We start from the raw sequence: 16,312 nt of genomic DNA, 5'->3' as shown, positions 1-16,312 counted from the left end.
AACTCGCAGCCATCGCCATCTCAAATGTCACTGGCCCTGAGTTCTCTCGGAGCTTGGTGGTCAAGACCTCTGGGGCGGCATCCTGCCTTGGGCTCTTGCTCCAAAGTGCAAGGTGGTCCCTGATTTCAAGATAAATGGGGAAGGAAGTTTGTCCTGCCATGCTCTCATAACAGGCTCTGCCTATCTCTCTTTCTCTGTCAGGGGCAGAAGGGAGAGAGTGGAGTTATAGGCCCACCAGGCAAGCCTGGGCCTTCTGGTCCACCAGGCCGCCAGGGTCCCCCGGGGCCCCTGGGGCCCCCAGGCCCCCCGTCTGCAGGTAAGAGCCACACTTCTTCACTTGACCTGCAGTACTGCACTCCTGGCCAGCCTTCCCAGGGAGAGTGGGAGGCGGTGTCAGCGCAGGTCTTGCCTAGTGTTTTGAGTTAGAAACTGCTACAGGAACTCCAACATGTTTATTATATCCCCACAAATTGGCACACTCAACTTTTACACAGGAAAGATAAACATCATTCTGGCTTTGTCTTTAGCACTTTGGAGAACAAATAGAGGAGAGAAAAAAAATTATATTGGTGATGCCATGTGTATGTTACGTGAAGAATAACAGGCGTGTATTCCATCAACTAACACCTTTTTCTAGAAAACCGTTTCATGGTTCTAAGCACTTCTCTTAAACCTAGAAGTAAAGATATGGCTGCAAATTTTTCTATTTTACACAGTGTTAGGAAAGAGTCCTTATAGATTTGCACTGAGTGTAGAAAGAAAGCATAAAAAAGAAGTCAAAGTCATTTAAGAGGGTGTTTTACCTGTTTAATATGATGAGTTAAGCTCTTGACTTAGTGTGTTCTCTTCTCGGCGCAAAGTAAGGCCTTTCAGAGCACACTGTCTGTAAACCCAGCATCTCTACCTCCGAGAAGACTGATCGCTGACTGTGTGAGATTCTTTGTCCTCAGTTATACAAGAGGAATGAAAACAATTTTTATCCCAATTTTTTTTCTATAGAATGAAGGCAAAATTCCACACTGCACTTCCCCCAGTACTTAGGGAAATATATTTCCAACCACATCTTGAGGTGGTCATGAAATATCATATTTTATTAGATCCTTAAAACAAATTAAAGCTGGCTCAGACCCTAATCTGCCAGAATGCCAGGAAATTCGATCTTAGGCGTTGCTGGGGTTCTCTCTACTTCTTCAACTGCCATACAATAATTGGCCGAAGACCTTGGGAATTATGGCAAAGGAGGTCCCTCTAGCCTTTTATCTGTCCTATTTACGCCTAAAATGCCTATTGTCTGAGGCCATGGGGTCGTGGGTACCTGGAGACTGCCATCCTCAGGCACTGGAACATTTGCAAGGCCGGGGATCCTGTCCGTATGGTTCAACTTCCCAAGGAGGGCCCCACAACCATTTTTCCGAGACCTCATCTCTTCTCCAGGATAGCAGGGGTCCTCATCCTCTCCAGGCCTGGGGGATCCCTCCTCTTCCGATCTCTAGTCCCCCCTCTCCTCACACTCTTCATACACCACCACCCCTCTTAGGGGCTTTTCTCTTCTGAGAACAGAAGGCAGAAGTTTTCAAATAGTACCTGTGTTTAGCAAGGACAAAAAAGCACCAACTCTTGCTATCTACTTGAAATACCGGGAAAACAAACATCAATTACCCTATTTTGCCAGGTATGATGTGCACCTTTTTGCCCAAATTTTTGAAACAAAATAAGGATGTGCATTATTTATGGATATAATGATTAATATACCATGAGTATAATTAGGGTATAATAATTTCATGTATAATGCGCACAAAGATGTGGGTGCGCATTATACACCACGAAATACGGTACATGCCAGTCAGTTATCTTGTCACACCTATTTCTATTTCATTAGGGAGCTAGATTTGAGGTGCGGCCTAGGCCACATGTTATGCCCCATAACCTGTTTCCCTGAGTTGGCTAAGATGATCCGGATGGGGGTCCTTCCACTTCGTCTTCCTCCTGCATAGCATTCCCTCATGAGAGCCGCATGACTATGAGGTGTCAGGGACTGAGAGCGTGGCCTGGGTTGTGCCTCTGGAAGGGACTCTCTTGCTCCTTGGGGAACTTAGGGGCTCACAAGGGAACGTGGTAGGGGGCAGTGTGGATGCATATGGAGGTCCTTAGCAAGCTCAGACTTTAGTGTATGCGTCTATTTGTAAAGACCAGCCCTCATGAGTTGAACTCCAGTTTCCTCCTGGGGCCTGGGGTGGGGGAGAAGGGCAGGGCCTGGAGACCATCAGCTGCTCACTCAGACCCCACTGCTTCGTCCCGTCAGTGTCCGTGGACGGCAACCCCATCCCTCTAGTAGGGCCGGTGTAGCCTTGGTTTCTCTCCTTGGTCCCCAGCTCCGTCTCACGCAGCTGAGTGTGCTCACATCCCCTTCCCCTCCACCACCCCATTCTTGGCCAGATCCCAGCCTTGCTGCCCTCTGTCCTCCAGCAGATACCCTGCTCTCCACAGAGCGGGGGCATATTTCTACAGTCTGTCTGGGCCATGGGCCTAAATTGGCTTTCCTGTCATCCCCTGGTTCGCCCAACAAAACTCTCTCCTTCCTTCGTCCCTCATTAACAGGTCTCTTTTCCCCAGTGTCCCAGTCACCCACTGCCTCTCTGCTGTTGCCCCTCCACTGGTGTTTTCCACGGGTGTGTTTCATCTTCCTTTTAGATGGCAAGTCTTTGTGGCAGAGTCTGTGGCTGAGTCGGCTCTGTATCCCCACGGCACCTGGCAGGTGGGATGGGTGGGGCTGGTCCCCACGGGCACTCACGGGGTTACATTGGCCCTCAGTCTGTCCCACCTCGGTATTGCGCAGCAGGCACACAGGTTGCTGGCCATCTCTTTGGACTGATGTCCCCTCCCTGTGCCTTCCTTTGAGTCACTTCCTTTCTGGGAGCCTCCCAGAATGAGGGGACTGAAGAAAATGGAGCAATAACCCTGCTCTCTGGAGATGTTTTGCGGGGGTTGGGAGAGAAGGGAAAGGAGAAGTTTAAAAGAGGCTGTCTCTGTGCCAGGGACCAGATGGATAATCGTTAAGAGATTAATCAGGCCCCCAAAGTGATTCCTGAGAATACCTTTGAGAATCTGATAGGAGTCCCAAACCTACTGTCAGAAAAAAAATGTCTACCCAAGATTTTGCACACTGCCTCGCAGAGTTCCAGAACCGCTGCCTCAAATCCATCTTGCCCTATCCTCAGGCTCTGTGGGCCACAGGGTACACTCTCCCCCGGTTAGTCCAACCCTCCCTTTACAGGGAAGAACTTTGAGCCTCAGAGAGAAGTGCCTTCCCCAAGGTCACAGAGCTGACTGGTGGCCACACCTGGTCCAGAACGAGTCTGTGACTCCTGGGCCCGAGACTTTCCCCCTCAGCCATGCAGCCTCTGCACGGGCAGAGCTGATGTGGAGATGATTCTGCGGTTCCTCTGCCTTCTCCCAGACTCCCCTCTCAGCCCTGCACCCACCGCAGCAGCCGATGGAGACAGGAAGTTCCCTGCGCAAAGGTGGAGAGCAAGGGCCCCTGGCTGCAGGGATGGAGGCCAGGCCAGGCCCACTGGGACAGCTCCGAGAGGCCGGAGTGGGGACGTCTGGGTAGCTGTGCCCTTCAGTGGAACCTGGCAGGAAACAGGCAGGGGAAACAGATGCCCTCTGACAGCTGGGAGGAATGGGCAGGAAAACTGCAGTGGTGGCAGGAAGCCGGCTCCCTGCCACATCCTGTCGTCTTATCAGGAGGCTACCTCTGGCTCTGGTGCCCCATGCTGTGGGACAGGGTGGTGATGTGGGTGGTGGAGACAGTGGGAGCTTTTAATTACCCAAGTCACAGAGGGTGCGGGGGAGGGATAAAGCAAAATGCTTTTCGGATGCATTGCAATAACCCAATTCCAAATTTGGCTGAGTCCTTCCTGCACCCAGACAGGGTATAAGTGAATCAGTGTGGTCCTTAGGCATTGCCATCTTCCTACGATCACCGGCCTTCTTGGATGTCTGTCTTCTGAATGGCACAGTGTTAGGTCAAACATGAGTTCACATCTCACCCACAGCACGAATTAACTGGACACTGGGACCAACTCTGGGGTCACAGAGCCCACTGCACGGCCGCCCCAGTGCCACTCTCACATCCTTGGTCCCAAGTGCTCCCACCTCGGCCTAATTGCCAGCTATGGAGGGATGGAGGGATGGACATTCCTGTACTGGTGGAGCCTCTGTCTCTCTGGGCTCTGCTCCACAAGACAGGCTCTCCCCACAGGTGATGTTCCTCTTTCTTGTTAGAAGGAACAGCCATGACTTGGTGTAAGATGTTGGCAAGGACCCCTTCCCCTTGTGCAGGCAGCTTTCTCACCTTGGACATTCTGAGCCTGCTCATGACGTCTCAGGGTTGGGGTCTTCCCACTGAGGCCCCCTCCTCCAGTGGCAGCTGGTTCCCGGCCAGACCATCCCCCGGTGGTCATTTTATTTCGTGCCCTGCTGGGATCTGCAGACTGTGCCTGCAGTTGCTGGCTGCCCTGGATGATTTATAACCTGCCACCAGTGACTGGTTGGTATTCAGACTCCCGCTATTTTCCCGGGAGGAAGGGAACTTATTTCACGTTTTAGTCTCTATCTTTTCCTTTCTTTCCTCTCTTCCCATTGGGTGGCTCTTGCTCCAGCACTTTTCCGCTGACTGGAGTGTGATGTCTGGATTTTTCTTAAGACCTTTTCTTTCCTTTCTAGTTATTCTGCATTCATTCATTCATTCATTCATTCATTCACTCACTCACTTAGTCATCAAACATGCACCATGCCCCTGCTGTGTGTCAGGCCCTGGTGAATGAAAACACATCAAACCTGGCCTCGTGGGACTTATGTTCTATCGGGGAAGGTCAAACAAACTCACAATATATAGAATCACGAGCAGAGATAAGTAGCTTGAAGAAAAGGCATAGAGAACTATGAAATTGTATGTGAGGTGAGCGTGACAAGGTGTGAATATTCAAAAAGGCTTCCCTGGAAAAGCGATGTCTGGACGCAGATCAGGAGTGAGCTAAGAGGCATGTGGGGAGGGAGGGATGGAAGGCAATGGGAGAATGCTCTGGAGGGGCAATGTCTTGTGCAAAGGCCAATTCCCTAGACCAGCGGTTCTCAACCTTGGTGCACACTGGAATCACCTTGGGAGTTTTTGAAAATACAGTTGCCTGGGTTCTATTCTCAGCAGTCCTAATGGTCAGGGGTGAGGCCTGGGCATCAGGGCCTTTACAAGTCAAGGTGAGCCCAACTACCCTGGCAGGTCTCCTGCACTACAGGGAGTAAATTTCCTGATCATATTTTTTCAGGACACTGTTCTCGGTACCAGTGGGGAGTAAATGGACTGAGAATATTTGAAACTTCTATTATCTTCCAGAAGCTATCAAAGAAATGTATATTCAGAAATTCCTTTGTAAAGATCCTCTATATAAGAACAACATAAAATGAATTAAAAATAATAATAGTTATCGGTGAGCAACTCGTTAATCTGCAAGCAGCCGATTAACGGTCGGCTACCTTTAATAGCCGACCTATTATTGATAACGGTCTGTTGATAACGGTCTAGACAGGATTGTTTTTTCATACAATAAGGAAGTCAAGAGGTAGATGGTGGCCCGCTTCAGTTCGTCCTGTAAGAGTCAGGACTCCAGCCCCATGAGCCCTTGGCTTGTCCCTTACGTCGGCTTCTCTTCCTCGCCTTGTTACTTCATATTTGCAGTATGGCTGCTGCAGCACCAGCCACCTTGTCTATCTTCAAGGCAGGAAGAAGTGGGGAAAAGCTATGTCTCTTTCCAGCTGTGATTCTCCCTCCTCAGGATAAACTTTCCCAGATGCCCACCCTTCTCCTGCCCCAGACCTTGCATTGGCCAACACTGTGGCACATGGTCACCTCCAGATGCAAGGAGATCTGGGAAGTAGAATGCCTGTCTGTCTAGGCTGTGCTGTAATGTATAAAGAGAGGGAAGGGAGAAGAAGTGTTGGGAAGGTGATGCCACACCCAGCATGGCTAAAGGACCCACAGAGAACATCACCTCCTCCATCAAAAGCATCTCACTGAACCTCTCCCCCAGGCCTGCCCTGAAATACTGTGGACTTCAACCTGCTCTCTGTCGTGAAGGTTGCTCACACCAACCTGGGTTGTTTGGTTTTCTCTTTCTTGGCTCTAGTAACACAGCAGTTTGTTGCTTCTTAGGCCAACTTGTCATGGGACCCAAAGGAGAAAGAGGATTTCCTGGGCCTCCAGGAAGATGTCTTTGCGGAAGCCCCCTGAATGTGAATAACCCTTCAAATGGGGAATCTATGTATGGGCCCAGCTCCCCGCGAGTTCCTGCGGTAAGGTGCTTCTGGGGAAAATCTGGGGTGTTGTTACCCCTCAGGACTTCTCACCTGGCCCCCTTGGGGCTGTGTAATAGTAAAACTGTGTTTTATGTGTGTATGTGTATATTTGTTCAGTAAAACTTACACTGGGCCCCCACTCATAAGAAATTGGAAAATAAGGGAAAAATCTAAAGAAGAAAACTAAAATATCCATTTGGGTCTGAATCCATTTTGGAGGAGTTTTTGTGGGGGTTTTTTTTTTGTCTTTTTAAACAAAAAATTATGGAAAATTTCAAATAAATACAAAAGGAAAGTAAACGGTGTAATAAACCTCCATGTACCCTTTACCCGAACTCAGTAATTATCAGTTCATGGCCAGTCTTGTCCCCTTTATGTCTTCTCACTACTGCCCACCCTCCACGGGATTGTTCTGAAGTAGAGCCTGGGCATCAGCTCATCATAAACGTCCTTTGAATTGACGCATAATCACCCACCCATCATGCAGCTGCGCTGTGATTTATGGAACCAGTGCCCTATTATCGGATGTGCGTAGGGTGTGCCCAAGCTTTTCACTAATGTAAACAACACTGTAATGAACATCTCGGAGTATAAGAATTTTGTTAAGAATCATTTCTAGATGTGGAATTACTTGCTTAAACGACCTCACCTTCTTATTTCAGTCTTGGGCACATTTTTTCCTTCAATGGAGACGTTAGGAACTGGACTGAAAAGATACGGAGATGGAGACTTTCCTCCCCCCCTTCAGGAGGGACGCTAGAGTGTAATGCACACCCCCTTCCCACTGTTCACAAGGCCAAGGGAGGCGATTCTGTGTCCTCCAGCTTCTCCCCTGCCCCCTGTAGAAGTGTTTTCTCGAAGCCTCACCATTGTGTTCTCTGGCAGATTTTTGTGGTCAACAATCAGGAGGAGCTTGAGAGGCTGGACACCAGAAATGCCATTGCCTTCCGCAAAGACCAGAGATCTCTGTACTTCAAGGACAGCCTGGGCTGGCTCCCCATCCAGGTACCGCAAGGCAGGCACGCAGGACATTCCCCACCCAGGAAAGGGGCTCATCATTAAAGGTAGGGAAGGCCGACAGTCAAGCCAGGTGCAGAGTTTTTGCAGTCTTTACATGCAAGGGCTAAGCATCCTTCGCTCTGTTTCTGAGCAGCTGTCCATGCCCCTGCCCCCCAAACAGAACCTTTTTTCTGACCCAGGGTTCCAGATGTTCTTACGTCCCACACTGCCAGGTCACTGACTTGACCTGCCCAGTGTTCCTGCAGACTACAGAGCTCTGGGCGAAGATGACAAGTGCCTTCCCCACCCCGGTGGAGGTGGTGGTGGGGGCTGCTCCTCAGCAGTACCCCCTGGACCCAGAGGCTCTGTCCTCAGTGCCAATGACCTGCCCTGTCTGCAGCTTCCCGGAGTGCTGCCCTTGGTAACTGTGGTGTGTTTCTTTGGCCAGCTGACCCCTTTCTACCCTGTGGATTACACTGTAGAGCAGCACGGCTCCTGTGGGGACGGGGTCCTGCAGCCCGGAGAGGAGTGTGACGACGGGAACAATGATGCCGGTGACGACTGCATCAGTGAGTGGAGCCCAGCCCGAAGCCTGAATCGCCACCAGGGCGGGGGTCAGGGCAAGCCCTGGACACCAGCTGTGGTGGTCTGGGACAGTTCTAGAGCCAGCGGGGTGTCCCTGAGCTGTCCTGGGGGTGATCTGCCTCACTGAAGCCACATGTCAACTCCTCCATTATCCAGGCATGTCATCGGTGGCTGGGGTCAAGGATCATGGCCCCAGAGAAGCCACAAAGTCCCTCCTTTCTTCTTATTCGTACTTCTTGGCAAAATCCAAATTCGAATCCACATTCTTTGTCAAAGGATAAGGGTGATGCAGGAGTGAAAAGCCAAAGGGGGGAAGCCAAGCATTTGAATCAGGACTCATTTTCACCAGATAGAGCCCTGGGTAGCAAAGCCCTTTTTATGGAAAGTGGGCCGGGTGGGCTTATGGGATGCTACCAGGATGAGCAGGAAACCAGCGTGGTGTTGGAGGGTTTGCTGCTTATTTATTTTTTTAATCAAGCGACAAAAGCAGGAGGTGGGGTGGAAAGCATGGGCTTTAGACTCAGAACAGAGTTCGAATGCAGGCTCTGAGAGCCACCAGCTCACCTCAGCTCCCCCGGGGGGTGAGGTGGTGGGCAGGTCATGGCTCCCAGCCACACTTTTCTCGAGTGGCAAATGAGGATGTCAGTACTGACTGTGTGAGTCTTCAGAGGTTCTGTGGACCTATGTGTGCATGAATGGTCTGAGGGCAGTGAGGGGTCCACATCCCTTCGCTGGATTATTTTTAAGCCCCTGCTGTGAGGAGCCAGGCTCCACTGGGGGCTGGGCATGTGCAGATGCGAAATCACATGCTTGCCTGCGGGAAGCTCAGAGGTGGGCTGACAGTGCCATGAAGAAGGTGTGCTCAGCAGTGGGTGTGGGGCTGAGAAGCTGCTTTCTCAGTTTGCTTGCTCTCCGTGCAGCTGTACCTGTGACAGTTCCTGGAAGGGCAATCCCCAGGATGCTGGCCTTGCCCGGGGTCCCTTTTGCCCCTGCTGCAGACACCGGCCCATGGATCACACAGCAGGAAGGAATGAACAGGACCTCAAAGCCCCGTGACAATGAGGGCGGGGTCCCTATGCCAAGACTCTCCCCTTGTGTGAGAATAGAGACCCCATTGAAGAGCATCTGGCTGGCTTCCCAGGGACACAGGGTCACCCACCTGGGTAGCTTTCTGTAACAGACAAGACCCACCATGGCTTGTCACCGGCGCTCACAGTCTCCTGGCTCTCACCTCACAGGAACCCACAGTGGTCCTGTGAGAGGGAGCTGGTGCCCGTGCCCCAGATTTGAGTAAGGACATCAAGGTCCCAGGATGCCAAGGGGCTGCTCTCAGACTCAGCTAACAAGTGGTGAAACTGGGCTGGAGCCTGGGTCTCCTTATTCTGAAGTGTGGGACTTGGGGGTCTCCTTATTCTCCAGTAGGGGACCTGGAGGCCCTGGGGGGCCCTCCCTGGATGAGTCTGAAGCTACATGCAGGTTGATTCAAGAGGGGCGTGCTCTGGGTAGATCCTCGAGGCCGCACTTTTGCCAGGGAGACCCTTGGTAGCAAAGTGCTTTTCAGTGAGTGGGGCCCAGCTCATGCGGGGGTCCCTACCCCCTCTCTGCCCCTTCTCAGGGCTGCACTTCCTTGTGTCCTCTCAGGCTGTCACCGGGCGTACTGTGGAGATGGTCACCTGCACAAGGGTGTGGAAGACTGTGACGGCTCTGACTTCGGCCACCTGACGTGCGAGACCTATCTCCCTGGGTAGGGATGGCCTCACGTGCTATCGTGACACCCCTCCTTCCCTGCCTCCACCTCCCTCCTCCCTTCTCTTCTTTCCTTCACAAGTAATTCTGAGTGCATCTTAGGTTCCTGGAACCTTCTAGAAACTGAGGTATGGTAACAAATAGCATAATACATGGCTCCTGCTCACCTGCAGGAGGCAGGCAGTAAACCCGTAACCGCCTTGTGGGAGCAGACACAGCCACAGCTCCGTCCTGGGCCGCTGGGAGCAGCAGTCTCTAAGCTCGGCTGCTGCCCCTGTGTGGTCAACTCCCATTCCCAGCGGCCACCATGCCACATTGCTCTTTGGGGCTATGGGCCTGGGAGGGAAGCCCAGTGGACAGTGGGGGTATCCAGGCATTTCGAAGACTCTAAGCATCTGTGTAATCTGAATTCTCTGGAACAACCCCCCATGCTTGGGCAGGCCCGTGGGACCACAACAGCATTAATATCTAATTTTGCTGGCTTGTGGCTCCTTCAAGAAAACCCCAGGAACTTGGTGTTCCTTTCAGGGACCCCTCTAATTATTTCTGAGACTCCTCAGTGCAGCCTTACGTTGCTCAGGATAAGTGTGGTAGTGTCTGGCCTCCACGTTGACAACTCCCAAGCCAGCTGAGGGCCACTGGCCCTGTGATTCCATGCCCAGCTTGTGGCCTCCTGGTGCCATGTTCCCCCAACCCTCACAGAACCAGAGGTGCCAGCACTCCAGGGAAAATGTTCAGGCTGTTCCCCCCTCCAGTCCAGGCCCTGCGCCTCCCTCAGCTCCAGTGCAGATCACTGGCCTCTCCCCCTCCTGAGTCTCTCAGGAGCCCAGTCTCTTCAGCCCTTGATCCCTCTATTAAGCTTGGCCCCAGGCTCTCGGCAGAGCTGGGGAGCAGACAGCAGGCCTGTCTCTCTATTGCCCCCTCTCTGCAATCTCTTCAAAGGGGTCTTTTCAAGTCCCACCCCCAAACACATATCCACATACCAGCCCATGCCGGGGGAACTGTAGACCTGAAGTCCCCAGGCCTCCACTGCATGTTTGTGTGTGCTGTCCCCTCCTTAGGTAAGGAGGCACCTGCCAGAAAGTTGGCAGAAGGTCCGAGCTGGTTGGCGGTTCCATGGAGATGAGTGCAGACAATCACTCGTGGAGTCGGGGCTGCGTGGAGCCCAAGGCCTGCCTGCCGGCTCGCTGGGGTTACTCTCCTAACCCCTGGGAGCCTTGGCAGATGCTTGTGAACGTGGGCCCAACGAGTAACATGCTGTCTCACAATTAGTGCTCGGGCTTACAGAGGAAGCCCGGGAACCTCTGAGCTCTCAGAGGTGCTGTGTTAACAGCAAGGCTACCAACCCCTTCCTCCCAGGTCCCTCAGCTGGGCTCAAGGGGAAAAGCCTGAGGCCTGGACTCAGCTCCCCCCAAATCCCTCACCTCAAATGAGAATGAGAACAGTCTGTACAGAACCCTTGGCAGCAGCCGCTGCTGTTTGATGATGTTTGACCAAAAGTCACTAGAGGTGACCTTTAGAACGTGGCTCTTTCCTGAGGGCTGGAGGGAGCTGTCCTACCCACCTCCCTGTGTCCGCCCTGACCTGTGTCTGCCTCCTCAGGTCATACGGGGACCTGCAGTGCACCCCCTACTGCTACATAGACTCCACACCCTGCCGCTACTTCACCTGAAGACTCCAGCAGGCAGGCTGCATTGCACGCACCTGCAGCAGCTTCTCCACCCTCACTAAACTGACCTCGCGCCTGCCCGGTCCAGTTTCACCACCTTCATCCGACGAAAACAAGGACAAACTCTTGCTGCTAAGACGTGCTTTTAACTCAGTCCGACTGGAAGAACTCAAGACCACTGCATGCTGTCTTAATCCAAAGTACTGGAAAACCTCCCACATGCCCGGCCTGGGGCCAGTGGCTGACCCTCGGGGCCCGCTGTCCTCTGGAGTGCTGCCACCCAGGCCGTGGACTGGCGTAGCACTGTTAGCCACGTGCAGACCTGAGGGCTGTTTGCTTTCATCCCGTTCGGGGCACAGGCCTCTCCACCCCTCTGACCTCTGGAAATGTGGGCATCCTCACCAGGGCAGCCAGTCACCAGCTCTCTCCATGCCCATGAACCACACAGCCGGGAAGGGGGCCTGTTGTTCTGTCAGCGCGGCTCCCGGCTCTGGACTCACAGAGGGACCCCTCAACTAGCCATAGCCATTGCTAGCCTCCTGTGGGCACGGGTTCCCCAGCAAGAGACCCACCCATGAAAAAGTACTGAAAAAGCCACGAACCCACACTCTGGCCCAGGTGGAGGGTGAGGTGCAGCCAGCGTGCCTGCCCTGCAGACGGCAGTGGGGCCGCGGCTCCCATTCTCCAGGTTTCCCGAGGGGTGGCACTCGTGGTTTTGCCACACTGGGCTCCAGCTTGACGTCGCGGCTCTCTGTGGTTTGACCTCCATCTCACGAATGCCCCTCGTGTCAATTTCTGGTTCAGGAGATTCGCTAGCAGAGGGTGACCTGCTGGGTCCACGCCCCAGCAGGGCGGAGGAGAAACCTGCCCTGGGTTTCCCACCATCTTAGACAGAGACAGGTTCTGTCCTGAGCTCCAGCTCCTGGCTGCCTGCCGATTCCTGTGAGCACCCTGTGACCCCCATGTCACCGTAGTGCGTAGCTTGACCCCATGTCTGTGTGCCCGACCCCCCCCCCCACATGTCTACAGGGTCAGCATCCTGCGTGTCTGTGAGCTGCCTTTCATCACTGCCTCTCCTGAGTGGGCGTCGGCTTTGTTTTGGAAAGATGTCTCCCCAACAGCGACCTCCAATGGGATTTTCCCATTTGTTACCAGAGGCGGGGACACTTCTGGGCTTTTGTACAAAGCTGTGTAATGTGGCTAAACCTTGGGGACTTAGGGGCCATCATGCTGTAGTAGATGGGGTCAGCCTGAGGGTGCTGTCATCAGAGGTGGGCACCTTAGTCAGCCTGGTTTCCTCAGCCTCCACTTCAAGTCCGGGGGCTATGTTGCTCCCACATAAAGCCACCACCTTCGTACTGGGATCTCTGGGGCGAGGTCCAGAAATAAAGGCAGTTTTTCCCCTGCTGTGGCTCTGTCTTCCCTGGGGGTTTGGAATCACTGGCCAGCATTGCTGGATGGAATGACGGGTCTGAATGTGAGTCTTCTTTCTAGACTCTGCAGAGGGTTCTAGAATTTGGGAGCAGTCCTGCTCCCTCGGGCACAAGGGAGGAAACTGACCACCAGAGGTCACAAAGCCGGGTCTTGCTAGTCCAGCCCCACCCCAGCCTGCATTGTGACCACTGGGAGACCTGATGTTGCCTCGGGCCAGGCTGAAAGGGCCCCTGTCCTGGGCCTCAGACGCTGGAGGGCGGGCACCAATCTGTTTAATTATCTTACGTAATTTGCTTAACGTCTCAGAGTCTCTGTTTTCTCAATACCTTATTTCAGGGTCGTGTTGAATTTTAGTGATCGTAGGGTTAGAATTTCTGACACCTAGAAATTGTTTAGGAAGTGCTGGGTTTTACCTGGGTCATTGTTATTTAGTGGCTTAGGCAGAACCAAGCCCCTCTGTGGAAACTGGGGGTATTTGTTTTCCCCCTTGAAGCTGGTCACATGGGTTCATTTTTGGCAACAGTTTGCAGCCCAGGCTTCCGCTGCTAAGCAATGGGGGAAAGCAGTGGGGGAAAGCAGCGGTTCTCGGACTGGCTGCACTGCAGCCCATCCGATAGCTACCACCCAGGATGAACCTGCAGACCACCAACGTTAGCAGCAGGGAGACCCAACACCAGAGGAGCAACGGGGCCCTTCCTCAAACCAAGAAAGACAAGAGGATGATAGGATTGGGGAGGGTCGGGGTCTAAGTCGGATATAAATGAGCAGTATTGGGACAGGCACAGAGCAACGCAGGCTGTGTGTGAAGGGTCAGCATCAAGCCTGGCCTGGGAAGGGATCCAGGTCCTGATTCATTAGCAAAAAACGCACAAAGTTAAAAACATGGTATGTTCTGCCTGAAGACCTGTACCAGAAATCCTGCACTGAGGCTGGAAATCGAAGCTGCTTCCGCATCAAAGTGACTCACGCAGCTCCTGTGAGTCCTCCAGGCTCAGGTGGAATGGCCCATTCTTACTGACAGGCTTGCATGCCGCAGAGTTTTGACAGCCCATGATTCTAGCCACAAAGCCTCGCAGAGATTTCTGTTCTGGTGACAGGAGTAACAAAGGGCGGCTGGGGATGTCATCGGGAAGAAAGCAGTAGTCAAAGGTAGGAGCGACTGAGACACTGCTGAGAGCAACCTTGGGAGAAAGGTTGCTTCCTGTCCTTTGCAGCGGCTTTGCAGTGTCTGCTCTGCAGGCTGAGGAGCAGGGGACCCAGGCGGACACGGACTCCCTCAGTCTGCACTAGTTTATCTGCGCTTTCACCAGTGACAGAGGCACAAGCTCTGCTCTACTGGCCCCAAGGGTCTGCCTGTGGCTGGGATTCTCTAGGCCAGCCCCGATGCTCCCACTGTAGCCAGGGAAGTGTGGGGATGGGGTTAGGCCCCAGGGCTCTCCTCCCCCCAGCAAAGCTGTTTGAGTGACAGAGTTGTAGGCAAAGTAAGGTCTTGGAAGGAAGCTTGATACTAGTACTTAGAAAGCAGTGCTTGGGAAAATGGTAGTTGCTGAGCATCTTGGGATAGACACATTGGTCATCCGTTACTCTAATGGGGCAAGGAGGGCGCATGTGGGCCAAATCGCTCAAGAATCTCCGAATGTCATTAAGATTCAGGGTCCACCCTATGGCCAGTGACTGTTACAGAAGTTGTCCGCCCCATCCCGCCCCTATGGTGGAGTGAAACCCGGATCTTCCATTTGTGAGACGACAATTAGCTCAAGGACTTGGCGATTCCCTGAGGGGCTGTTCACAGGAGCAGAGCCATCGTAGGCAATGGAAGCTCCAGGGGTGTCTTTATGCTCCCTCATCTTCACGTGTAGCCATCTGAGAGGGCTGTAAATCACACAGAGTAATGGGTTAAAGGTTCCCCCCCGCCTGCCCCCTCAGTCAACCTCCTTGAGAAGTAGAGGAAAAGAACTCACATTGCTTTTATCAGAGGAGCTTTCTCTGTGGGGATGCACCTGAGTTCTTTTCAGCCCCAGACAGTTGACTTTCAGAGTCAGACAAGACTAAACAACCTTACTAAAGGGAGAAATCGGTTATCTCCTCTGACCTCCGTGCTTTAGAGGAACAAAAAGGGGCCCCTGTAATACTGAAATTCTGCAGAAACACTAGTATCTCAAGTGCATTTCATTTGTGGTTATTTGGGTCCCTGCAGTTTCTTCAATGATGAATTTTGTCTTTGATGTTCTAACCCATGAACCACACTCTACTACAAGCACTGCCCCAGAACACACTCCATCGAAGCCCTAGATGGGAAGTTGAAGCTCACCAAGGGATTTTTGTCCTGAAGCGGTGGTTCTCAATTAAGGCTCATCAGAATGAACTGAAGGGCTTGTTAAAACATTACTGGGTCTCAGGGGTGTCAAACTCATTTTCACCAGGGGCTACATCAGCCTCGCTGTTGCCTTCAAAGGGCCGAATATAAATTTAGGACTGTATATGTGTAACTTCTCCTTAACTAGAGGCAAGGAGCTCAGCACTGCCGCTGGGTAGAAACAAGGTGCTGGGCTGGATAAAACAAGGTGGAGGGCCTTGTGTTTGCCACCTGGGCCCTCGAGTTTCTGATTCAGCAGGTCTGGGTGGGGCCTGAGAATTTAGATTCCTCACAAGGTCCCAGGGGATGCTGGTAGACCAGGGACCACATTTTAAGAGCCACCGCTCCAGGGATACGGCTCATCTGAGAACAATTGCAGAAGACTAGACCAAAAACCCAGGGAGGAAAGGTGGGCGGTTAGGGTGAGTGGCTTTTTAATATGCTTCCATTAAATAGGTGGGGTCTATGTCCTCTCCTCTGGAACCTAGGTGGGCTTCTGATTGCCTTGTTATCTAGAATACTGTGGAGGTGTCACTGTGTGACTCCCCAGGTTAGGTCACAAAAGGCCATAGAGCGAGCTTCTCAGAACACTCATTCTGGGGGAAGGCAGCCATCAAGCTGACTCTCCCGAGACCCCACGGTATAGAGGCCGCGTAAGCCCTTTGGTTGATGGTCCCCAATGAGCCTGCTTCCAGCCATCCGCACCGTGGTGCCAGACATGTGAGTGACACCAGCCTGGACTCTCCAGTCCTGCCCATCTGCCAGCTGAGTGCCACTGAGTGACCTCAGTTGAAGCCATAAAGAGCAGAATTTCCCAGCCAAGTTCTGTTGTAATTACTAACCAACAGATTCCATGAGATAAAATGGTGGTGGTTTTCAGCTACTAAGTTTTGGGGTAGTTTGTTACTTAGCAACAGATAACCTGAATACTGTTTTAGGTTAGAACGGGGAGGAGGCAATGAATGAAGAAAGTGCCAACCCTACAGAAGCCACTGGCTTGGGTTTGGTGCCCTCTGCAGGAGCCGTGAATAGAAAGGTCTTAACTCCCCCTGGGACTTTTATCTGGCCAGAAAAGCCAAGGCTAGGAGGGTTCTCAACCACGTGGAGACACGGGGCCTGCAGGGGTAGGCTGACTGCGATAATTGCCCTAATTCTCAGACCTTCCTGTA

General features: G+C 52.6%; 1 protein-coding gene across 2 annotated transcripts in view; it reads left to right on the top strand.

Annotated features, from left to right (window-relative positions):
• COLQ (collagen like tail subunit of asymmetric acetylcholinesterase) overlaps positions 1 to 12,754 on the top strand; it is a 52,664-nt gene extending 39,910 nt beyond the window's left edge. For both annotated transcript variants that reach the window (XM_024565872.3, XM_045199708.2), the window contains exons 12-17: positions 202 to 316; positions 6,212 to 6,351; positions 7,240 to 7,359; positions 7,802 to 7,922; positions 9,580 to 9,682; positions 11,287 to 12,754. In XM_024565872.3, coding sequence (XP_024421640.2) covers positions 202 to 316; positions 6,212 to 6,351; positions 7,240 to 7,359; positions 7,802 to 7,922; positions 9,580 to 9,682; positions 11,287 to 11,356 — 669 coding nt within the window. In that variant the 3' untranslated portion in view covers positions 11,357 to 12,754. The remainder of the gene's footprint in view (positions 1 to 201; positions 317 to 6,211; positions 6,352 to 7,239; positions 7,360 to 7,801; positions 7,923 to 9,579; positions 9,683 to 11,286) is intronic.
• The last annotated feature ends 3,558 nt before the right edge of the window (positions 12,755 to 16,312 follow it).

The sequence above is a fragment of the Desmodus rotundus genome, chromosome 8 (assembly GCF_022682495.2).
Source record: "Desmodus rotundus isolate HL8 chromosome 8, HLdesRot8A.1, whole genome shotgun sequence".
NCBI classification, from domain to species: Eukaryota; Metazoa; Chordata; class Mammalia; order Chiroptera; family Phyllostomidae; genus Desmodus; species Desmodus rotundus.
This window is presented reverse-complemented; position numbering and strand designations above follow the sequence as displayed.